The sequence below is a fragment of the Myotis nattereri genome (genome assembly GCF_964212035.1).
Source record: "Myotis nattereri genome assembly, chromosome: 2".
Classification (NCBI taxonomy): domain Eukaryota; kingdom Metazoa; phylum Chordata; class Mammalia; order Chiroptera; family Vespertilionidae; genus Myotis; species Myotis nattereri.
In genome coordinates this window covers 30,793,200-30,818,325 of record NC_138076.1, presented here as the reverse complement: position 1 = coordinate 30,818,325, position 25,126 = coordinate 30,793,200, and the positions used below count along the sequence as shown (strand labels likewise).

At 43.9% G+C, this 25,126-nt stretch overlaps 1 protein-coding gene across 2 annotated transcripts in view; it reads right to left on the bottom strand.

Annotated features, from left to right (window-relative positions):
- Positions 1-11,145, bottom strand: part of ANKRD10 (ankyrin repeat domain 10) — a 35,880-nt gene extending 24,735 nt beyond the window's left edge. The window contains exons 1-3 of one of the 2 annotated variants that reach the window (XM_081083781.1): positions 10,803-11,145; positions 6,331-6,483; positions 762-853 (exon numbers count right to left, since the gene is read on the bottom strand). In XM_081083781.1, the coding sequence (XP_080939907.1) occupies positions 762-853; positions 6,331-6,483; positions 10,803-11,012 (455 nt within the window). In that variant the 5' untranslated portion in view covers positions 11,013-11,145. The remainder of the gene's footprint in view (positions 1-761; positions 854-6,330; positions 6,484-10,802) is intronic. The other variant, XM_081083782.1, reaches the window with a different exon arrangement.
- Positions 11,146-25,126: the final 13,981 nt, after the last annotated feature.

The window sequence follows — 25,126 nt, the reverse complement described above, 5'->3', positions numbered from 1 at the left end:
GTGAAAACCGCATCCATTTTGTTAATGCTGTGAACTGCAGAAGAAAAATTTTTATCATATAAATCTTTAAGAAAAAGTAAATACAAATGAATTTACTACCTAAAATAAATGTATTAATGCCATGACTAGCTAATTAATGATTTACATACAAAATAACACTTAAAAATACACTCAAATATTTTGTTTTACCAAACTACAAATAAGCTAGTTGATGTAAACTGGGCCAAAACAAAGATATTCTAAAATGCCATCATATCAAAAGCTCAGAGAGATTTTAAAGTCTTTAATGTAAATAGTTACATTTTCCAAGGAGTTATAAAATCAAAAAAAGTTATAATAGGCTTTAAAACATAATGTTCTCACATCTGCTAAAAGATGAAGAAATAAAAATTTAGAAAAGCTAATTGTCTGCAAGATTTTTTTGAGCCAACAGGCCTGAAAAATATTTTAATCCAATCCAAGGCCTTTGTTTCCAAATTACTCCTTGGCAAAAAAAAGTTTGAAGACTTGCCCATGGTGATATTGTTAGTGGCAAAGTTAATGATGCTAGGTTCCAAATTTAATCAGTTAACTGTTCTGCCCCTTCTGTTGGTCAACTTAACCCACACAATTTTGCTCACCAAAACCAACTGATCTAAAAAGCAAAATTATATTACTAACATTAAAAACAAAGTTCAGGACTTTGCTTGCTCTAAATACTGTTTCTAAACACAACACCCTTAACTACATCTTGGCTGGGAAGAATAAACAAAGACACTTACTCGATGTGAGCCCCGTTAGCTACCAGGGCACTGATGCAGTCTAGGCTCCCAGAGCGAGCCGCTTTGTGAATGGGAGTCTCACCCTCACAGTCCTGGAGAAACAAACAAACAAAAAAAAAAAACACAAAAAAGGACACATACCAATATTCAGATCCAACAAGATTTCCACATTTTACACATATATAATACCTTAATCAATAAAGAGAAAATCATTTGAAAAACAAACAAAATAAAATGCATTACGACTCCAAAAAAAAAGATTTCCACATTTTAAAGTAAAATTAATCAACATGCACCATTTCATTCATCTTTGAAATGAAACAATATGGTAAAGCCAAATTTGAAGCACAACACAAAGAAATGTAGATGTGAAGAGAATATAAGAGCAGCCCAGGGTAAGGGCACACTTTGATCAAGAAAAGAAAACAGCCCTGTGGGGCCTGTACAGCAGTGACAGCATGTACACTCTAGATCAGTGGTTCACAATGTGGGCACATGCCCCAAGGCAGGCAATTTGATTTTTAAGGGGGGCAATTCAAGAATGAGTTATCAACAGCAATTTTTTTGCATTTCTTATGGTTCTAGGGGCCCTCATATACAATATATAAATATATACTGTAACATATTTATGCATTTCAGTTCTCTATTATGTTTTGAAACTTTATTTGCTATTTTTTCCTATCACTTTACATTATTATTTTTTAAACAATTTCTTAGTGATTTCTTCCTCAGTACTTCAACTGTCCTTTCATTTTTTTATTTTTCTCTTTCACAGATGCCATGTTCTTTAGAAGCTTGTTTAGACTAAGTTAATGGCCTTTTAGGCTTTCTCCACGTGGATAGTTCACTTTTTGCATAAGAATTATATGTCACAGGTGGGGGAAGGGAGGATCAGGATTTTAGAGATGCTTAGGTGGAGCATGGCCAAAAAAAGGTTGGGCCAAGAAATATCACCAATATCTAACATCTAGTCTAGTTTACCCATATCTACCACAAGGCTAGCTTGATTCAAGACATCACCAGTTTCTCCTTTCGATTTTTTTTTTTTTTATCTTTAACTTGAATTTGGACTACACTGTAGAGCTGGCGTCACCAACCTTTCGGAACTCAAGGACCACCGGTTGGTGACCGCTGCTGTAGAGAACATGGTTGAGGTCAGAGTCAAGAAATGATGGGAAGGGAGAACACAAGGGTCAAACATAGCCAGCTCGTGTAGAACTCAGGCTGTTTGTGATGAGCAAATCTGTCCAAGGACTTTTAGAAAGGCTGTATTAGAATCAGATTCATGCTTCAGAAAACAATGCTGGACGAGATAGTGGAAGTGAGCAGACTCAGAGAAACAATTCAACACTAATGTATTAATCCAAAAAAAGGATGAATTAGTTTACACTGCATGAATGGAAAAAATTTGAAACACAACTTGATTTAAAGATTCTCATGTAAATTAGAGGTAAAGAAAGATACAGAATCAAGAGAAGTTGTTTCTACTAAAAAAAACTGAGATAGGACTTTTTGACTGGGAAATTCCAAGGGGCTAAGCAGCAACCGTTCCTGAATCAATAACACTTCAATGTCACTGGAAATGGAACTTGGCAGAAGACTACCACATAGTTAAGGGATAAAGATATAAAGCAGAAGTGGGGCAACTTTACAGTGTCTGATACAGTATTTGGAAAATAGCTCATTCATAAATTCAGTCAATATTTGAGCTCCTCACCAACGCATATTAAATTACAGGGGGGGAAACTGAGGTGAGGGCGAAAATAAAAAAAAGAATGGTACATTATTGTACAGAAAAATGTAATATGAAAGACCTGACAGTTTAGTGGAGTTTCGAAAAAGTGCGTACATTTATTTTAAGATATGTTCAAAAGTGATATGAAAGTACACAGAATAATCCCATTTTTCAAGAAAGAGAAAACCATGTGATTCTATAAGGAACTAACAACTGAACTCAGATTTTTAAAAAACAAAAAAAATATAACCCCTACCCTCCCCCAAAATGGTTAAGGGTGGGAGGAGTACATAATAAGGACAAATAAAAATTTCAGACAGGTATTGCCAGAAAAAGTAGAACTGAGATTTAGATGAGGTTTTGCAAAAACAAACAAACACACAACAACAACAAAACCCACAAAGCAAAACAACAAAAACTCTCAGGGAAAATAAAGTTTTGTTTTTAGAAAGCTACCTTTGGAACAAGAAGGAAAAGGATTTTTGCTACTATTTCCAGAAGATGGTGGGATAGTAACAGATGATGAGAGCAAAACTACCTGTTCTGTGTTACACAAGGAGAACATCATTAAACTGGGAAGGGCAGAATAAATACTACTTAAAGAAAACTAGCCAAGAGAGTAAGAGTAGAGAGCCATTTTAAGGTTATATTTCAGCCCAGTCACATTTTAAAAACACCAAATAGTTTGTAGTGTGGTTCTGGGAGTACTGTTGGCAAACTCTTGAGTAATAAAGGAAAGCGGGAGAGGTTACTAGAAATCTGAAGACGGACAAGTCACCTTGAATTTTAATAAAGAGAACTCTTATTTCTAATCTAGATACAAGAAACTATGGAAGCAACATCAAATGCCAGCAAAATTCTTGAAGGGGTATTAAAGAGATGACTTGCAAACACAAAAAATGGCACCCAGGGATAGTCATGACAGACCAGCAATTTTTAACCCGTGCTGCAATAAGTTTTAAAACATGCAATACCTGACTATTTAGTCAGGGGCACTGACCTCTTTTCCCTTAGATGAAAAACCTGGACCTGGCTTTAAAATAGTTTATCTGGAAAGTGAAGAAAACTACCTCAAGATGGATCAACAGTGTGTTGGGGAAGCCAACAAAAGGGCTACTGGGACCTCAAGGGTCTCTGGGTGCCTGTCATAGCAGTCCCAGTTACCTAACAGAGCAAGACAACATCTGAGATTCAGAACGAAGTTCAACATCAGACCACAGCCAACTGAGATCCTGTCAGGAGCAATGCCAGGATGCTTAAGAAATCCAAGTGGCACCCTTGACATGGGAGGACTTGGGTATATTGAGCCACGTGAACAATTAAAACAAGGGAGGGTTGCAAGGAGAGAGTGGGATTTGGGGACTCTGGCCCTGGAAGCAAAGTTTAGGAGAGGTTTCCACACAGTGCTAACTAGAGCAGCTCAGAGGAAGGAGTGGGGGGCACAAACTTGTCACCTATGGAAAACAATGAGCTGCTAAAAACATTATACGAAAGGGGGATTATTTCAGAAAGGTCTGAAAAGTAGCATTAGGCAATTTCTTTAGCTGTAAATTAGATTCTATGTAACAATTTAATGGAAATTAACATGTGGAGTATTCTGAGCTTAAATTCCATATTAATATTAAACATTAATTACTGCCATTTATGGATTGTCCATATTTTACTGATAAAAAGGTTGAGCCACAGACCAAGAATATTACTTGCCCAAGGCCAGAGAGATAGGAAGCAGAGTGTGGAATCAAGGCTTAGTGCCCCTCCTACTGGGATAAAGGGGGAGGAGAGAAGAATGCAGGACCAGGAATGAGACAAGTAGAGACAGACAATGCCTACAGCAATAACAGTATACAGTTGCCAACTTATAACTCCTGAATAGGTCGATATAGTAACAAAGTTGTCCAGCCAGTGTGGCTCAGTAGTTGAGCGTTGACCCACACACCAGGTCACTGGTTTGATTCCCTTTGGGGCCCATGCCTAAGTTTCAGCTCCATCCCCAGTGGGAGCATGCAGGAAGCAGCCGATCTATTTTGTTTGATGACGTTTCTCTCTCATTGATATTTTTTTCTCTCTCCCTTCCTTTCTAAAATTAATAAAAACATATTTAAAAAATTATTTTAAAAGTAACAAAGTGGCAGAGAAGTCTGTATATATAAAGGCATCCTGTGTGGAGATATAAGTTCCAGTTGAGTAACAGAAACAGGTCTAAAATCCAGGGCTCTCCCTTTACTGTCCTCACGACTAAAAGTCTATTACGGAGAACAAATTACCCCTCTATTCCTCAAGTCCCCTTTCCCGTCAATCCTTGTGTTAAATCACTGCTAAAGTACTTTTCCTCAATTACTTGTTTTGTAGGTGGGTATCTGTGTTATCTTTAGGAGAGGGGCTTGCAACTACTTTATTTCTGGCTATCATCAAAGGATGAATCTTAGGAAAGACAAAAAAGCAGAAAAGAGGAAATAAAAATTACTTTGCACAAAGTAGACCCTTGATGATTATTAGTAGTTCACCAAATTTTTGGAAACTCCTTATGTTGACCTTAGAGATGGCAGAGATATTATCTCCTAATCTTGAGAAAATGGCTAGTCTTTAACATGCCAAAAGATTAAAACCAGGAAAAGAATATAAAAATAGGATAAAGGAGAAGAAAAAAAGCCCATGGCACAAGTCCCTTAGACCAGTGGTTGGCAAACTGCGGCTCGAGAGCCACATGGGGCTCTTTGGCTCCTTGAGTGTGGCTCTTCCACAAAATACCGACTTCTGCGCATGGGCCACGAAGTTTCAATCGCACTGTACGTGTGCGCCAGCACGTGGTATTTTGTGGAAGAGCCACACTCAAGAGGCCAAAGAGCCGCACGTGGCTCGCGAGCCGGTTTGCCAACCACTGCCTTAGACGAGTCCAACCTGGGGCAGGTGCTAAGACTGGGGATGCTCCAGTCAGACTATCTATGGAGTCTTTTACAACCACAAGCCTGTTTCAGAGAGTTCCCAATAAGCTAGGCACTCTTCTGATGGGTTCCTCCGCTCCCCCTCCCCCAACTCATGTGAAAAGGATACTGAAAACACACCATTAAAAACCCGGCATTCTGCCCAGTCGTCGTGCCTCAGTGGTTGAGCATCAACCTATGAACCAGGAGGTCGTGGGTTGGATTCTCAGTCAGGGCACATGCTGGGGTTATGGGCTCGATCCCCAGTGGGGAACGTGTAGGAGGCAGCCAATCAGTGATTCTCATCATTGATGTTTCTCTCTCTTTTCCTCCCTCTTCAAAATCAATAAAAATAGTTTTAAAAAAACAAAACAAAAAATCCCGGCATTCTCATGTTTATGTTTGTATGCTTAGATACAAAACCTTTGCATTTGGTGTCCAGAAGTCACTTCCTAGTGACCATTTATCTCCGTCGTCATCACCCCCAACTTGTACCAGAAGCAACATTAACTCACACTGGTCATTCTGCTAAGGCTAACTTAATCACAGCTATTAAATATATTTTGCTAGTATGAATATGTTTGCATAATTATCAGTGGAAACAAGGCTAAGGCAGCTGTGAGCAGGGATGCCAGGAAAGCTGGGCTTAAGGCCAGACTCCTTCAGTCACAGCTGTAACCTTGGGCAAATCATTTGGGTCACCATGGATCACAGTAAATCATGTAACAGGTGAGAGTACTCTATAAACAGAAAGCATTGCTATGTGAAAGGTCTATTATCCACAAGTAATTCAATAAACATAAATTTCAATTAGCCCACAGGTAAAAATATCAAACTCTAATTAAGTCCTCAATTTAAAACTCAACACCATGTAATTATAACTAGAAAAAGAAAACAAAACAAATTCCCTTACCGGTTTGTTAATGCTGGCTCCTGCTTGAATCAACCAGATCAGGCACTGAGGATGTCCCCCAAAAGCAGCAATGTGAGCTGGGGTCTGTGCATAACGTGTAGTGGAAACATCAAGTGTGGCTCCAGCTCTCACCAACTGCATCAAGCACTCCAACTTCAAAAGCAGTAGGAGAAATGAAACATGCATAAATGTTGGTGTACTATTAAATATTACACAAATAATCTAATTCTACAATGGAGATTAAGTGGCATTTGTTGCCATTTTTTTTTCCTGTTTAAGGGAAGAAATTAAGTCGTTCCTTCCCAATGTTATAGAAATTTTAAAAGGCATTAAAAAATAAACTTTTTCTTTATAAAAAAAATTGGCAAATAAGCACGGATGGCATGGATCAGTGGTTGAGCATTGACCTATGAACCAGGAGGTCATGGTTCGATTCCAGGTTAGGGCACATGCCTGGGATGCAGGCTCAATCCCCAGTAGGGGGCGTGCAGGAGGCAGCCAATCAACAATTCTCTCTCATCACTGATGCTTCTATTTTTCTCCCTTAAAAAAATAAAAATAAATTGGCACATAGAAATATAAAGTAAAAAAGACTGACACTACACAAATTTAAAGTATTTTGTTTTCCCTACAGTTGGAAAAGACAAAATAAGGAAAGATTAGCTTGCATTATTTAGACTTTTATCAAAACTAGGTTTTGCCACTTTCACACACTATTCTAAAGAATAAAAATGTTAAAGTGATTGGTAGGTTAAAAAAAGGTTTGTGTAGCCATGGTAAACTCTCCATAGTCAAGGGCTGTTTTCTGCAGTCTGCACAACTGTACACCTTTATACAATGCAGCATTTGATGAATACTCAATTGAGGTCCACCCTTCAGATTATTTTCTCAGGGAAAAGATGTGTAGAGTAAGTGAGAGGGTAGGACTTAAGTCTTTCCAAACTGATTGTATAGAGGAAAAAACCCTCAAAAAGGGATAGAGCACAGCTGAGCTCTGCACCTAGCAGGTGACTAAAAGGAACAGTAGTCAAGATCAGACTCTGCAGCCTGGTTCCATATTATAGTAGCCTCTGGGTAAAGATCTCATCACACTCATCATACACTGAAGAAATGCCCACCACATGCCAAGCACTGTCCAAGAAGGCCTGTTGTTCTCAAGGACTTACACTCTTCCACCTGGTGTGTCCTCAGATGCTGGACTCCAGACTGCTCCGTTTCCGTTCACGAAGCACCATGCACAATTAGTGAAAAAGCTCTAACTGCCAAAATTCTTTCTCTTCCAGAGGACAGACCTCAAATGAAGAACAAATAGCTAGGTTCCCATCTCACCCCATGTCTCTTATCCTCTTTCAGCAATTTAAGCCTTTCTTTGCAAAGGACAGATGACCAAAATCAACATTTTTGTGAGATGAACTCTCTCAATTGAAAGTACACTGATTTAAAACATGCTATCTTCAAGGAACTTGAATCTGGGAGTGGTTGCTGATAAAGAGACAATTTTGGTATATTGCTACATATTGCCTTTATTAATGTACTGAGTAAAAAGAAAAGTGCCAATACTAGTGATAAAATGAACAGCTGTTAAATCCAACAAAAATGAGACAAGGATAAAAAAATCACTGGGTATTCCAAAAGCAGTTCATCTTAATATCAATTGAGAGCTCCCTGGACTTAAACCTGTACCTATTAGTTCAATTTAGGAAACTGGATTTGGAATTCTGGAAAAATACTGTTCAGTAAGACAGCTTGTAAAAGCAAGGTATAATTAGAAATTTTTAATGTTAAGTGCTCTGGGAACAAATAAGCCTCATAAAAGGTTAGGAAACTCTGCACAATTGGCACATTTCTAGGAACACAAGCTTGAAAGTTGGGAAAATATATATATATATACACCCAATATGCAAAGTGTCCCCTCAGGAGTTTGACCGATTGGGAGTTCGATGGCTTGCTATGATGTGCACTGACCACCAGGGGCAGAACGAAGGGAGGCCCCGGCTGGCAGCCAGCAGCCACTAGGGACCCTATCAGTGCACGTATTTCGTAATTATGCTAGATTGGCTCTTGCACAGGCCAAGAACAGTGTAGGCTTAAATTTATATAAAAGAATGGAAGCTGTTTTCAAGGGGGCTGGGGGGGGGGGGGAGAGTGTTCAGGGGGGACTGGATTGGGGACCTATAGTACTGAATCCTGATCTAATTTGTCCTAATAGCTTTTTCTCAAAGACTGAATGATGCTTTCTATGGCCCTTGCACATGGAACACTATACGTTCATAATGATTAAAGATGGCTGAAAACACTAGGGTAATTGCCTCTATTTACAATATTTGGCCTCTTGAGGTTAATCTACTACTCATGTTCTATAAAAGTAAAGACTTTCAAAAAGTCAGTTTTATTAATTATCATAAAATACACACAAGAAATTTATCATTTTAAGCATGTTAAAGCAGTTATGGCCATTAGTAATCCCTAGATACAAAGCACCCTTGGGGTGGTAAGTAACTATTCTAAATGACCATTTTTAATGAGAGTTGGGCATTCTACAGAATGTACAGGCTTGTCATACAACACGGTGTCACTTCCTACCGGGTAGGGAGGAGAGGCATCAACAGGAAAGCCTTTTCAAAAAAGCTGTCCTTGCTTGTTACAGGGTACCTTTCCCCAAAACACAGAGGGACAGAATATGTGGAGAACCAATGCTTTGAGAGTTTAATGTAAAAATAAACCAGAGCAAGATGCTCTCAGGAGGGAGATAATGCCACAGATTACTGATTGCCTTGGGAAATCTACACTGAAGAGAGAGGAAGGACAGGAAAGAGGGTTCTATTACTTCTCAGAGACTGATTTCCCACGGGCGCTCATTGTCAGCAACTGGTACCATAGTAACCCAACTTTAGAGACTGGCGCCATGGGATCTTACGGTTGATTAAGTTACCTGCCTCATCCCCACTAATCATAACTCTTTCATTTCTTTCAATAAAATAAGCATGACTTTTCCGTTTCATGAGCGGAATCAGAAACGGTTTCCCAAAAGATACAAATGTACTGAGAATATAACACCAAGAAGAGCAAAGTAAAGCAACTTCACCTGCTGGTAATATAAATATTAAGATATTCAGGTCTTAAAGTAACATTTCGCATTACCCTGCATGTATTCTTGCAAAAACTTTATTTCAACCTAACCTCATCATTTCAGAGGGAAGCGTTTTTAAATGTCCCTGAATTTTGACATACAAATCTTAATGTTACCTTTTCTCTTTAAAATCCTCACCCAGAGGATATTTTGGTTGCTTCCCGCATGTGCCCCTCCCAGGGCGGGGAATCTGCAACCGAGGCACTTGCCCTTGACCGGGAATCGAACCCGCGACCCTTCTGTCCGCGGGCCGACGCTCTAACCTCTGAGAACCTGGCCAGGGCTTAATCAGTTACTTTTGAAATGCACCGAAAACTTCCCTTTTCGACTCCTCGGATCCGATAACCCCATTTACTGCGCAGACGGGGAAAACGTTATCTAATCTTCAAAAACTTTAAAGTACCACTCTGTTCTCAAATGATCACAGGAAGATAATTTTGCCTAATTTAACACCTTTACCGTAATTTACACGGAAGACCCGAACAACCATCCCTGATTTTACTAAGCCCGGGCAAGCTGGGAGGCTCCGAAGCATATGGACAACATGCTACACAAAATCCCCTAAAACCAATTTGCGAAAAGTATCTCCACTTATCTTACCCAACGGCCTGGTGACTTTACATTCAATCAGGTTATTCCACTCCCGAAATCACCTGAAATACAGCCTCCAGCTAACAGAGGGGTCTGCAGACAACGCTGTACACGCTGGTTCCAGCGGGGCCGGGCGCAGACCCCCGCCGCGGGGCCGGGAGAGGGCGCCGACCAACGCGGACCCCGCTCGGCGCCGGCGACGCTCGGCATGGAGGCAGGGGAACCCGGCCCTCCGACCTTCCGAGTTTCGCGCGGCTTCGCTGCCGGCGCCGGGAGTTCTCTCCTGGGGCAGAGCGGGAACGAGACCTCCAGGGCCCCGGCCGCCCCGCGGTTCTCCCCAGAGGCACCGGCCTCCGGCGGCCCGTGCGTCCCCGCCAGGGCCTCGTCCCGCACCATCACCCAACACGGCCGGCAGCGCGAGGCTCCGGCCGCGGCACAGGCCCCCGGGGGTGGGCCCGATCCGCCCTCCCGACCGCAGGCACTCATCCTCCAGGCCAGGGGCGGCGCCTCCGGGCAGCCGGCGCCTCCGGGAGGCCGCCCCCGTTTGAAACTAGCGCGGCGGCTCCAGCGCCCCAGGCCCCTCGGGGCGCCTCCGGGCCCTCTTCCGCCCGCGTCCCTAGGGGCGCCGTCGCGGCCGACACGCCCCTCCCCGCGATCCCGGCACGCCTCGCGCCCCCAGCGCTCAGCCCCCATCTTCCCCGACCCCACAGGAAAGCGGCGGAAAATGGCGCCTTAAAGCGCCCGCGCCCACCTTGCCGAAGTGCGCGGCCCAGTGCACCGGCGTCCAGCCGTAGAAGGAGTCCTCGGCGGCCAAGTGGGCGCGCGGCGTCTGCTGCAGCAGCGAACAGAGCGCGGCCAGGTCTCCGTCGCGGCAGGCGCGGTGCAGCGGGAAGCGGAGCGACAGCAGCTCCTCACTAGAGAAGCCCGCTTCCACGCCCGGGCACGCTCCCGCCGCCGACATGGTCAGTCACCGAAGAGCTTGCGCGGGCGGGCCGAGAGGACGCACCAGGGAGGACCTGCGAGGCCGCCGCCGCCCGAGCACAATGGAGCGAGTGTAGCGCTGCCGCCGCCGCCGCAGCGTCCCGCGGGCTGCCGAGCGCAGCGCGCACGGGGGGCGGGGCCTGCGGAGGCCGGGCCCTGCTGGCGCCGGGAAACACCGAGTCTGGAAGGAGGCCGGGAACCGTGGGGTGGAGCCCGGCGGGGCCGGAGATGTTGCAGACGCCCGGAGCGGCGGGCTGAGAGCGGTCGGGACCAGGGGCGGGGCCGGGAGCTGGAGGCCGTGCCGAGGCGGCCGGGGTGGAGCCGGCGGCGATGGATGGGCCGGGAGGGGGCGGGGCCTGGCGCGGCTGGGGGGCGGGGGGCTGAGGCCTAGGGCTGCGGGGGCGGGGGGGCCGGAGCGCGCGTGGGGTGGGTGGGGCCTGGAGCGCGCGTGGGGTGGGTGGGTAGGGGGTGTAGGGGCCTGGGGTTGGGAGGAGCGGGGCCGAGGCTGTCCCCTGGCCCGGCGGGTCCCGGGGGCTCTTGGCCGCGCCCCCTTTCCCAGACCTCAGGCCCGGCTGCGTCCGCATCGTCCCGCGGGGGCGGCCCAGCGGCCGGGCCTCCGGGAGGAAGCCCGCCCCACTTAATAAAAAGCGCCCGGAGTCTCAGGTTTGGGGTTCTGTGACCCCGGAAGCGGGGCTCCGGGTCCCCGGGAGGTGTCGGCCGCGCGCCCGTGGTTCGGTTCGCCCAGTCACTCCTTTGGGGGAACCACTGCTCCTTAGGAGCCGAGGCCCAGGCCTGGAGCGGAGGACACGTTCCCGCGCTTTCTGCCCCAATTAGGGCGCCCGCTGGTCCTTTGCGAGGACAGACAGCAAAAATAATGAGGAAAATAGTGCTGCATGCAAAGAAATACTAAATTATTTTTCTGTGACTGAGAATCATTGTTTTTTTAAAGTAGATTATTTTCTAACCATAGGTTTGTATATATACGTTTTCCTTGTCTATATTGCTTTCCTTTTTTTCTTTGACAGAATTTTAATCAGTAAGCTATAAGCAGGTAACCACATATCTGGGAAAACATTGATGCATAAGATAGCACATTGCAGCATTAGTTAATAAATAAAAATGAATTAGAGCCCCAGCCGGTTTGGCTCAGTGGATAGAGCGTTGGCCTGCTGACTAAAGGGTCCCGGTTGGATTCGGGTCAAGGGCACATGCCGGGTTGTGGGCTGATCCCCAGTAGGGGGCGTGCAGGAGGCAGCCAATCAATTATTCCCTCTCATCATAGATGTTTCTGTCTCTCCCTCTCCCTTCCTCTCTGAAATTAATAAAAAATATTTTAAAAAACACACAAAACAATGAATTAGAAACAGTGCCCAGCAAGCAAAAGGAATGACTGCTATCTATACAACAAATGTGTTGAGTACAACATGAATGAATGAAACACATTGGGGAGTGCTCTAGGTCAGCTGTTCTCAACCCTTTCACAGGGGTCGCCTAAGACCATCGGAAAACACATATATAATTACATACTGTTTTTGTGATTAATCACTATGCTTTATGTTCAATTTGTAACAATGAAAATACATCCTGCATCTCAGATATTTACATTCCGATTCATAACTAGCAAAATTACAGTTACGAAGTAGCAACGAAAATAATTTTATGGTTGGGGGTCACCACAACATGAGGAACTGTATTAAAGGGTCGCGGCATTAGGAAGGTTGAGAACCACTGCTCTAGATAAAGTGAGAAAAAGTAGCAACTAGTGAGCAACTACTAATGAATGGGAAATATGTATGAGATTTAGAATCTATCTGATGTCAAGGAATTTATAATCTATTAGGTGAGTCAAGAAAGTATTTCAGGCCCAGCTGGCGAGGCTCAGTGGTTGAGCGGGGACCTATGAACCAGGAGGTCACGGTTCGATTCCCCGTCAGGGCACATGCCCAGGTTGCGCACTGGATCCCCAGTGTGAGATATGCAGGAGGCCACCAATCAGTGATTCTCTCTCATTGATATTTCTCTCTCCCTCTCCCTTCCTCTCTGAAATCAATAAAAAATATATATATTTTTTTAAAAAAGTATTTCAGTAGTTCAAGCAATACTTTTGGGTTTGGACCGAAAAGGTAGAAATATGCTATAAGCACATTTCAAGATTGATCTGCTCATTCAATCATCTTTCTTTGTGTACAATACGTTGATATTAATCAAATTGTCTGTTTACAATATACACCCTGATAGTTACTCCTGCATTTCCTAGGAGAGAGACATCGCACTTTGCAAAAGGACAAAAGCATGCTTTCTTATGCATGATACAGAGAGGGAAGGATTACTCTTTCTTACCAGGCATCCTACAAATGATGAAACTGAGACACAGATAAGCTAAGGAACTTGCCCAAGGACAAAGTTCCTGCATGCCTGTGACAGAGGTTAGAATAATACCCAGACCTAGTTTCCAACCCACTGTGAAAATTTTTTAACCTTGGAATTTATTTTGCATGAAGAGGAAAATAAAGTAGGTTATAGTGATAGAATTCTTAGAGTGCAACCTTCCTCAATTAATATGATTTCCTGTGGTTTTTTAGGGTTTCTTGGACTATATACACATTTAGGTAACTTTAGAAAAATAGGCCAACATATATAGGGAGTCCCCCCAAAATGTACACATACCCACTGAATATTTAAAAGAGTGTTTATTAAAATACACTTCATTGTAAAAATTGAGCTATCAGGTGTTAAAGTGTATACATTTTTGGGACACCCTGTATATGATGCTGAATTCCTAAAATATGTCTCATGATAATTGTGGATATGAGAATTATAAGGGTGTCCATTGAGTACTCCCAAATGCTATTGTTCCAATTAGTTGGTCCCAAGTTTTGCCCAACTCACAAATTTTATCAATTTCTGATTTTCTTTAGGACTCTTATTTCTAAAATGGTCTAGGAAAAATGAAAAAAAAAAGTAGATTCATAACTCACATCCTTTGATTTTATTTGACAAAGCAACCATAAATAAGTGACAAAGATTCTCTCCTTGACTAAACTCTATTTTGGCCCCCCTGAATTTAAGCTAGGCCTTGAGTTATGGACTTGTGAGTTTGACTCTGTATTATCCAATTTTAGCAACAATACTAAGTTGGTTTAACTAGAATTCCCTGTATGTCATTTATGCTCACCCTTGATGTCTAATCAGGTTTCTCATTACCTACAACCCTCAGGTGGTATTTGCTCACACTGGCCTGCCTTCAGCAAGAATCCTGTCAGGTTGGTTTAGCCAGAATCCTTGATGTTTAGTTAATGTTTCCTCTTAACCATTTTCTATTCATGGATACCCACCTTGTGTTGTGGCTATACATTCCAACTTGTTCATGGTATATTGAAAATTGAGTTTGATATTGTTAGGTCTGATCAAATAATTGAATAGATACCCACTCCCCTGGGAACTGAGCTTTAGACCACAACCAACATTCCCTTTCACCTAGACCACATTCCACTTGCTAAGACCATTATCCTTCCCCTCCAGACCTTCCCAGGATCTGGACCCGCCCTGAGAATTCTCTGCCCAGAAAAAACCCGAGTCCTTTAAAATCTCGGACTCCCCCATCCCTGGGTGCTAGTGCCATTTGGAGGCTCAGCCCATCTAGGTTCCAGATGACCTAATGAATTCATAATCCCTTACCACACTTGGCCTTTTGCGTTTCTCCTTTGGCAGCCCTAACAGATATCTCTCCCCCACTGCAAGCAATAATGGGGTCTTACCCATTGGTCTCTCTAACAATCGTGATGGCCTTACTTGATTAAAAATCTACCTTACCATGCCTTAACAAGTGCCATTAACAAGTTTCTTCTTTAATTGTTTGCATAATAATTTTTTTCTTTAACCTAGCAAATTTGGATACTTGAAGATAGGATTCAAATACCTGAAAGAAACAAGAAGACTCCAGACTCAGTATATCAAAATTAAACCCCAAAACCCTGTGTTTAGAATTGGCATTGTGATTTTCCAAAAAGGAATTGCTCAAGTGGGGCAGGGCTTAGTTGAAGGAATGTCCCAGTCAGAAATGCATAGACGTGTACACATACTTGGTACTCATTGGTGGGCCTCTTCTGAGAACTGTTATGCTTGGGACACAGTGAACACTGTGTTGTGGAAAACGAGATTGGAGAGGAAGCTAGGGTCCCAGGTTATACACCAAACTAAGGAGCTGTCTTTCATTCCTGAAAGTGTTGGACCAGTAAGGGGCTTTGCTGTGGTGCCAGGTAAAGGGAGGGTGTGGTGCTCTGAGGGAGAACCAGACCTGACTTACAACTGATCGTGGGACGGGAGATCCCACTCTGATGGTGCCTTCTCCTTGGCCCAAAAGTGGGGCCAAAGTCTTACTGTTCTCTCATCTGCCTTTTCCTCCCATCCACCTCCCACCATGCTGCCAGATCATCTCTTAATAAGGCAAATCTGCTTAAAATTGGACGTAAGAACAGTGTTTGGGTCTGTCCAGGCTGCCATAACAAAATACCATAGAGTGGTTAGCTTCAACCAGCGGTCGCTAACCTTTTGGACCTCACGGACCACCAGTTGGCAACTGCTGGCTTAAACAACAGAAAGGTATTTCTCACCGTTCTGGAGGCTGGAAGTCAGAGATTAGGGTGCCAATACAGTTGGGTTCTGGTGAAAAGCCTCTTCCTGATTCATAGATGCCCGTCTTCTGGCTGTGTCCTCATGTGGTAGAGAGGGAGAGCTCTGTCTCATGTCTCTTATAAGGAAACTAATTCCATCAGGGGGGCATCATCATGACCTCATCTAACCTTAATCACCTCCAAAGGCCCAGCTCCAAATAGCATCATGTTGGGATGAGTTTGAGGGAAACAAACAATTTCCCAAACTTTGGTCACTCAGATACCACCTCCCTGTGAATTTTCACGTCTATGTAGATTTTTTATCCATGTAGGATTTGTGTTATCCATATTTTTCTTTAAATATGTTTACTTCTTAAAACTTACCAACTTTTTTCACATCCTCTCCATTAACAAAACACCCATGAGTATGGTGTTAGTTACATTTTCTTCCCTACCCATTTAAACAAATACACGATTTATTCAAGTGCTTTCCAAATCTCCCACCATTAGTGGTACTCACATCTTGCTTTGGAAATTGCTTCCCCGGCAATAAAATCTGTACCTACAATGTCTGACTTCCTTTGTTTCCTTTATCATCAGTAACTAGCTAACTATGGTAATAATGTGACTGGTGTCCTTATAAAAGTGGGAAATTGGGCACTGGTGCACACACAGGGAGAACACCCTGGGATGATGAAGTCGGACATCGGGGTGATGTAGCAGAAGCTAACAAATGCCAAGGTGTGGAAGGTCTGGGACAAGATCTCTCTCCATCATCCTCAGGAAGATCCAACCTGTGGTCACCTTAATATTGGACTTCTGGCCTGCAGACCGTGAGAGAATACATTCCTGTTCAAGCTGCCTGTTTGTGGTGCTTTGTTATAGCAGTACCAGGACACGAGCACGCCCTCCTGTCCTGGTTCAATCCAGAGATGCCAAAGGCTGGGGAGGCTCCCTCACTGCCCTGCTCAGACACCTTTGAATGCACCTGACTCCTTGGACTCTTTTCAAAAGCTGCGACCCTGGTAACAACAGGAGCTTTGTTCCCCTCCAGACACTTCTGAGAGCAGAGTTTCCAGATGTCTAGAATTTTAGTTTCTTGTCACCCCCAGATGGAAAAAATAAAAAAAACCCAACAAGTAAATTTTACTCATTTTAAATTATGAAATAAAATTTTAAAAACAAAAATCAATCCTATATAATAAAAGTGTAGTATGCAAATTGTCCCCTGGACCAGGAGTTGTCCAGCAGTTCGAACCAAGGGGTGGGGCGGAACAGTGAAGGAGAGGGAGTACCCGGCAGCCGCTAGGGACCCTGCCAGTGCATGAATTTCGTGCACTGGGCCTCTAGTGAAATAAATAAAAATCTAGATAGTGAAGAGATGTGCCCTGAGACTGCCTCTCCACATTACTAGATCTCTTGGTGATTGGAGACATACCAGAAGTTTGCTTCTGGAGGCTCTAAATGTGAAAACAGGTGCTTGTCTGTCAGAGGATGCCTCTCTGCTCTGCAATGGAGCCGCCAGCCAGTTTGGAGAGCTTGCTCTGAAAATCTTGTGCTTTCCACTTCACATTGGGTGTTCTGTTGAATAAAATAATGGATAGATGCCTCTCTCTCTCCCGCACCATTTCTGTCTCTATCTCTCTCCATCTCAGTCTTACTCTGTCTCCATCTCTCTGTTTCTCTTCATCTGTCTCTTTCCACCTCTCCCACTCTCACACTGTCTCTGTCTGTCCCTCTGTCTCTTTCCGTCTCTCTCCACCTCTCCTCTCTGTCTCTCCTTATCTCTGTCTGTCTCTCTGTCTCTTCCTCTCTGACTCTCTCCATCTCTCCCTCACTGTCTCTCTGTTCCTCCCTCTCTGCCTCTGTCTTTCTCTATCTCTCAGTTTCTGTCTACTCTGCCTCTGTCTCTCTCTCCATTATCACTGTATCCCTTGCACCAGGACAGTGCCCCATCCCTATTAAGTCCTCAGTACAAATCTGTTGACTGACATCAAGTTGCAGGCTGAAACTCAGATCAGTTTTCCTTTGCAGAAAGGGGATCTTGGTTATAAAGAACATGAAGATTCTGGAATCTTACTGATTGTCCTGTGTCTTACTTATATCTTGTTTAAAAAGTGATTAGCACTATAATGGGTAGGGATCTCATTTTTTCCCCTTCCTATGTAGGCAAAACCTCAGTTCCTCCCTGCTGCATGTTTCTTCCCTGTGTGTCTCCTTTACCTTCACAAAGAACACTTCTGACACTTCTGGTCACCAAATGTGTGGAGATTTGGAATAAGAGGTGCTCCTAGTGTCTTATCACTTTGGAAATGACAAGGGTTTTAGGAGCTCTGTCAGGAACTGGGGACAGAGGCCAATATATGTATTTCTTATAATTTCACAAGCACAAGTGCCCTTAAAACCAAGGGACCTATGCTCCACTCAAAATACTTGAAATCTATATACTAGTATATATAAAAGCCTAAGCGACTGTTCGACCGGTCGCTGTGATGCGCACTGACCACCAGGGAGCAGACGCTCAATGCAAGAGCTGCCCCCTGGTGGTCAGTGCGCTCCCACAGCGGGAGTGCCATTAGCCAGATGCTGGGCTCGGGAGAGCAGCTGCAGTGGCGTGAGCCTCTCCCAGGGACACTCCCTCTGCGCGCCCCTCCCCCATCGGGACCAGACCAGGATCAGACCATCATCGGGACTGACTAGGGCCAGCCGTGGGCAAACTATGGCCCGCGGGCCGGATCCGGCCTGTTTGAAATGAATAAAACTAAAAAAAAAAAGACCGTACCCTTTTATGTAATGATGTTTACTTTGAATTTATATTAGTTCACACAAACACTCCATCCATGCTTTTGTTCCGGCCCTCCGGTCCAGTTTAAGAACCCATTGTGGCCTTCGAGTCAAAAAGTTTGCCCACCCTGGGCTAGGCACAAGCCCTCAGCTGCTTCTCGGTCATGGGCACTCTGGTATTGCCCTAGGATGGGCGCATGGAGACCGCAGTGGAGCGGCAGGTGCAGTGGAGGCTGAGATGAGCCAGAGTGGCACGGCGCTTCGCAGATTTGGCCGGATCCCGCAGGCCATGCCGAGGGACCCCACCGGTGGCCTCTAGTAGTAGAATACTTGAGGATGGAGGGTGGAAAGATGTGAAGAAGAAAAAGGAAACAGCAGGCTGGTCTGGTGCCTGCCATCCTGAAGACAGGCAGCCGGGGTTGGGGCTGCTCCTGAGGAGCGTCCTGCTGAGATTACCATGTGTGGTCTCATGAGCCCTTGACCTTTAACTTGGCAACGAAGAAGTCCTTTCAGATGTTTCAGCCTATTCCTTAATTTCCCAATGTTATTACCAGAGAGAAGAGTCCCTAGTGAGTCATCAGTATTATTGAAGCGTGCTCAGCGGTCCCCCGGCAGCGCTGTGACCTTCCTCCACAGAGCTGGCCAGGAAATGCCCATGTGGCCACACCGAGGCCGATTTCCCTCCACACGGAGCCACAGTCCTCGAGCTGAGGCAGCTAACCATGCTCATTACATGCCAGCTGCTATGAGTGTCCCCAGGACCCTGCCCTGTTCCTAGGACCAATGGCCCTGCCTAGGCACTGATGTCCACAGGGCTGCTGATGACAGCATGCTGACCTCTAGGGACCTGGAGCCACTGAAATTGATCACATGTTCCTCACCCTTCCTGAAATTCCCACTGTGGAATTCATCCCTTAAGTACATTCCAGAAACAAGAGCATTTAGCCCAACAGGAACCTCTGTTACCGAGGATAACATAATCTCAAACATCTGATGGAATAAGAGGAACTAAGCTGTCAAAACTACTCGAGTGGATGCAGGAGAACTGAGACCATGTGAGCCAGGAACATGGAGGCTACAAAGAGGTGAGGTTGGAGCTCACTCAGGCCCCAAGATGGACTCTGTGTGGAAAACAAACACATGAGCACTTGTCTTTGTATCCAACCCCACTAGAACCCTGCACCCCTGGTCCGTTCAAACATGGGAGTGGTCTTTGTAGGGGACTGTGGGGCATGAGGGGAAGCAGCCAGAGTGGGGGATGGAGACACAGCGCCCTCCCGCAGTGGTGGCCCAGGGCACAGAGCCAGTTACTTTCACCTCTCATTATGCCAACCTCTCCCCTTTCTCCATTTCTCAGGGCTGGGTACATATGAGGAAGGAAGGTCTCCCTGCCTAGAGGGAACATCTCTCAGCCCCTCTAGCTTAGTCTCCTCATTCACTAAAGCAGCGGTTCTCAACCTGTGGGTCGCGACCCCTTTGGCAGTCAAACAATCCTTTCACAGGGGTCGCCTAAGACCATCCTGCATATCAGATATTTACATTAACGATTCATAACAGTAGCAACATTACAGTTATGCAGTAGCAACGAAAATAATTTTATGGTTGGGTCACAACCTGAGGAACTGTATTTAAAGGGCCAGAAGGTTGAGAACCACTGCACTAAAGGAAGACAAAAATTACCCAATTCCTGCTAAATGGCCCTTGTCAGGGTCAGATGAGACTGTGGGTGTGTAAAGGATTTTTAGATTGTGAAGATGCAGGTTATTAAGCATTCTGCAGAGCACCTTTGTTATTTACCCTGCCACCAAGCAGTTTATAAAAATTTCAGTTACCAGCTTTTCCTGGTATGGGGTCTTGCTGTTAGGTGTTTTCTTTCTCTGGAAGGCTAAATTTCAGTGGTCAAGGCCTCCAAGGGCCTTGTTGTCAGAAAGGGGCACCACTCAGAGTACATGCCAGCTGCTATGAGTGTCCCCAGGACCCTGCCCTGTTCCTAGGACCAATGGCCCTGCCTAGGCACTGATGTCCACAGGGCTGCTGATGACAGCATGCTGACCTGTGGCTCGGAGGCACTGCCCTCCTCCTGGTCTCTTCATCCCAAATGTACAGTGACCCCTGGTTGTAGAGAGCGCCTGGGAAGGCGCATGAGCTGATTGTCAGCTGAGTCCAGTGACGTCGGTAGAGCCACGTCCTGGAAACATACCTTGCCAGAGGCAGGTATGTTGTCAGCCTGGCCTTTAGCTCAGGCGCCAGGGGGTGGGTTTCATTATCTAAGTTCAGTCAGGCGCCAGGAATGGACACAATTATCCGGGCTCAGCCAGGAGTGACAATTACAAAGAAGCCACAAGAATGAAGAATTGCAGCTTGATCTTTAACCTTGATTTCACATAATTTCCATTGTCTTGAACTCTAGTTAAACTTCCTGGTATCATGCTGTACATAATAAATGTGCTGCACTAGCTCTGGGTCACTGTCTCTCCGTCAGAGGGCAGCGTCCCACCTGGTCCCAGCTTTCCCGACTGTCTCTGTGTCTGTCTCTTTCTTTTCCTAATCCCCCATCACTCCTACTCAGGATTTGTCTGCTCTCTAGTCGTACTGGTTGCGGTCAAAGAGAGAAACTTATACCTGGTAACTGCACAACAGAGACTGTCACATTTGTTGTATATATTTTCACACACACACACACACACACACACACACACACACAAATATAAGTATAGTTATACATTAAGCTACCCATGATTTTTCAGGTAAAATGGAATCATATTACACACTGTCTGCAGCAGAGCCATTACTTACTAAAGTTTACGCAGCTTTCCATGATGGTAATGGAAATAGCTACTGTTCTTTTTAATAGCTATATGTATGCCAGTATGTGTCTATAGCATAAGTTGCTTACTCATTCTTTATAGATGAATCATTATTTTGCAATTATAAGCAATGATACAATGAATATACTTATATATAGTTCTTGGCATACTTGCCCGATTTTCTAAGGTAGAATCTCTAGGTTAATTTTATGCATTTTTTATTAAATATATTTTTATAGATTTCAGAGAGAAAGGGAGAGGAAGAGAGAGAAAAACATCAGTGATGAGAAAAAATCATTGATTGGCTGCCTCCTGCACACCACACACTGGGGGTTGAGCCTGACACCCAGGCATGTGCCTTGTCACGGAAATGAACTGTGACCTCCTGGTTCATATGTCAATGTTCAACCACTGAGCCACTCCAGCCAGGCAATTGTATGCATATTTTAAAGGCTTTTCATACATTTCCAAGTTGCCACTCAGAAAATTTGGGCTAATTTATATTCCCATCAACAATGTTTGAGAGTGCCTGTTTCCACACACCCTGGTAAAATACTGGGCACTCATCATATTTTTCAATTTAGGAAATCTGATATGCAAAAATGATTCATTTAACAAGTATTCATCAAGAACCTGCCACATGCCCTTTTAAACCTGCACTTGTAAATTATTAATGAGACTGCTACTGAGCATCTTTCTCTATGTGTTTTATGTTTCCATATAAACATCCTTGAGATGTCAACTGGTAGGACTTGCTTATTTGTAAATGTTAATTTATAAGAGCAGTTCATGTTTAAAATATCAACTCTATTATGTCACAAAGAGTTGTTTTAACTACTTTAATGGATCCTTTTACTTGGCCAAGGTTCTCTATTTTATGCAGTCAAGTCTGGCCTCATATTTTGCTTTATAGTTTCTGTCCTTGGAGTCAGGCTAAGAAAAGTACACTAAAATTATAAAAATATTTCTGTGCCAGTTGTCAGTCTATTGGATTTTAGCTTCAGCTTTGGTATTCACTCTACCAGAATGGACCAGATGCTCTAAGCATTTCTCCTTGGCATTAAGCACAGTGCTGAACTTCTAAAGTAGGGGATGCTGGAGGAACATGGCAGGAGGATGGCACCTTCTCCTCCTGGTCCAGGAATGCTGTGCTTGTTCTCTTTTCTTTGTGCCTTCTGTGAGGTCTGATGGTGATGCAGACTAGGAAACAGCTCTGACTGTGCAATTTCTCCACCACCCAATGGTGTGTACGAAGACCTTTGCGATGGAGCCTGGACGCTGGTCTCAGGGGCAGGGCTCCTTCCAAGTTTGTCCTCCCTGCGCACTCTCCCTCAGCCCTGGGGTAATCTTCAGTGTCTTCTCTCCATCCTTATCATTCCATTCCTATCACACTTAATCTATATATATGAAAGCCTAAGCGATTGGTTGACCAGTAGCTATGATGTGCACTGACCACCAGGGGACAGATGTTCAATGCAGGAGCTGCCCCCTGGTGGTCAGTGCACTCCCACAGTAGGAGCACCACTCCGCTGACAGATGGGCGCCAGATGCCAGGCTCACGGCTGGCGAGCACACCTGCAGCAGCACGAGCCTCTCCCGCGGACACTCCCCCTGCACGCCCCAGCAGTAGTGCACTACTTCGTGCTGTGCGGGATCAACAAGGACAGCGCACTGGAGCCCCATGAGCTGGAGGGTAATGCTGGGCTGCGGTGGTGCGGAGGTCACTGATCCCCGCAGGCCAGGCCAAGGGACTCCACTGGTGCAAGAATCCGTGCACCGGGGCCTCTAGTTCTTTATATTAAAATTCTCTTGTTTAAATTACTGACTGGACCCAGACTGGTACAATTCCCTTATATTTCCTTTCAGCCATTGTAATGCTTGTATTCTTGATATTTAAATATTTAACTCATCTCAGTTTGTATTCCTGTGTAGGTATGTTAAAGCTCTAACAATGTTTTCCCAGTAGTTCACCCATTGTCCCTAAACCTCCCATATAGACCTGAAACGATTCTTTATCATATAGAACATCATAACTATCAAAATTTCTGGACACTTTATTCCATTCCAGTGACATTCTGTCTACTCCTGTGCCACACTGTTTTATACCCTGGAACTTTATAACACACTTTAAAATACAGTTTGCCAAAAGGAAATCTCAACAATCATCAGTAACTCCCTTTCCCCAAAATATTAGGTGATCTATGTCCATAATAAAATTTAAAAATAACAATAGACAAAAGTAACCTCTTGGAAAATGAAAAATTCTAACTTGTTTTAGAAGCAGAAAGGAAATAACTGAAATTATGTAGCAGTTAGGATTATCACCAAGAACATGTTGTACAAAAACCTATGAGGTGGTGTATATCTTTCCATACAAACTATGCCCCCTTGTACCCAGAAGCCAGCACACAATAATGTCACGATTACATATTTTAATTTGAAAAATTAATATGCAGATGCAGCTTCAAACCATGAAATCCACTAAGTCTGATTTGGAATGAGAGGAGCATCTGCCTCTGTTCTGCAAAGAACAGGGACAGGGGCAGAGTAGCAGAGACCATACCCCTGGAATTCCACATCAGACCCCAAACCCTCTCACCTCGAGTCTTGTATCTTCATCCTCTCCTCCTTTATTAATTATTCAGAAGATGAAATGCCATCTCCTCCTTGCCAAGACTAACCAGTCCCCACTGAGCTCTTGATCTGGGCCTCATAGCCAAGGAGCCCCTGTCCAAGGACACAGCTGGGGCTGAAACCAAGCTCCCACTGCTTGTCACATCATGCACCAGGCGAACGGCAGCCACGAGGTGCAGGGGTTCTGTTTTCAAATTTGTCACATCTAGATTAGAGCCCCAAAAGGAAAAAGGATGGAAAATGTAGAAAAAAAGAGCATAAGAATTAACTATCTTGTTGCCTTTGCATTGACTATACAGTAGTAAAAGTACTGATGTATTTTAGATTCTAGTAAGTCAGAGAGTCGTAGCTAAGTTAAGCATTAAAAGAGTATTAAAATAATGTATACTAGATATGACTTTTCTCAAGTATTTATTTTGAAAATATTTTTTCCTAGTCTATAGCTTTTCTTTTCATCACCCTAACAGGGTACATCATAGCCCAAAAGTGTTTGAATTAGTACAAAAAAAAAATTGATGATGTACAACTTATCCTTTTTGCTTTTGATGTCATGTTTAATAACTATTCACATACTTGTAGGTTTTGAAATTTTTCTTCTGTGTTTTGAAAGATTTATAGTTTTCTATATTCTAATTAAATCTATGATTCATTTTGAAATCTATGAGATTTAGGTCAAGCTTCAATTTTTTTCCAGCATCATTCATTGAAAAAGCTATCTTTTCTTCACTAAGTTGATTTTGCATATTTGTCAAAAATATTTACATGAGTCTATATCTGGGTTGTCTATTCTGTTCCATTTCTGCATGTGTCTATCCCTGCACAAATGCCAAACTGTTTTGAGATTATTCACATACCATACAATTCAAATATTTAAAGTGTGCAATTCAAAGGCTTTTAGTATATGTAGTTGTGCAACCATCACCACAATCAATTTGGGAACATTTTAATTACTCCAAAAAGAAATGCTACTTGGCATAGCTGATATCCCTCAATGACCCAATACCTCCTACCATAGGCAACCATTAATCGACTATCTGAATAGATTTGCGTATTATAAACATATTATATAAATGGATTCATATAATATGGGGTCTTTTGAGTTTGGCTTCTTTCACTTACATAGTATTTTCAAGGTTCATCCATGTTGTAGTGGGTGTCAGTGCTTTATTCCTATACTAGAGGCCCAGTGTGTGAAATTTGTACAGGGGGGTGTGTGTGTCCCTCAGCCCAGCCTGCATCCTCTCCAATCTGGGACC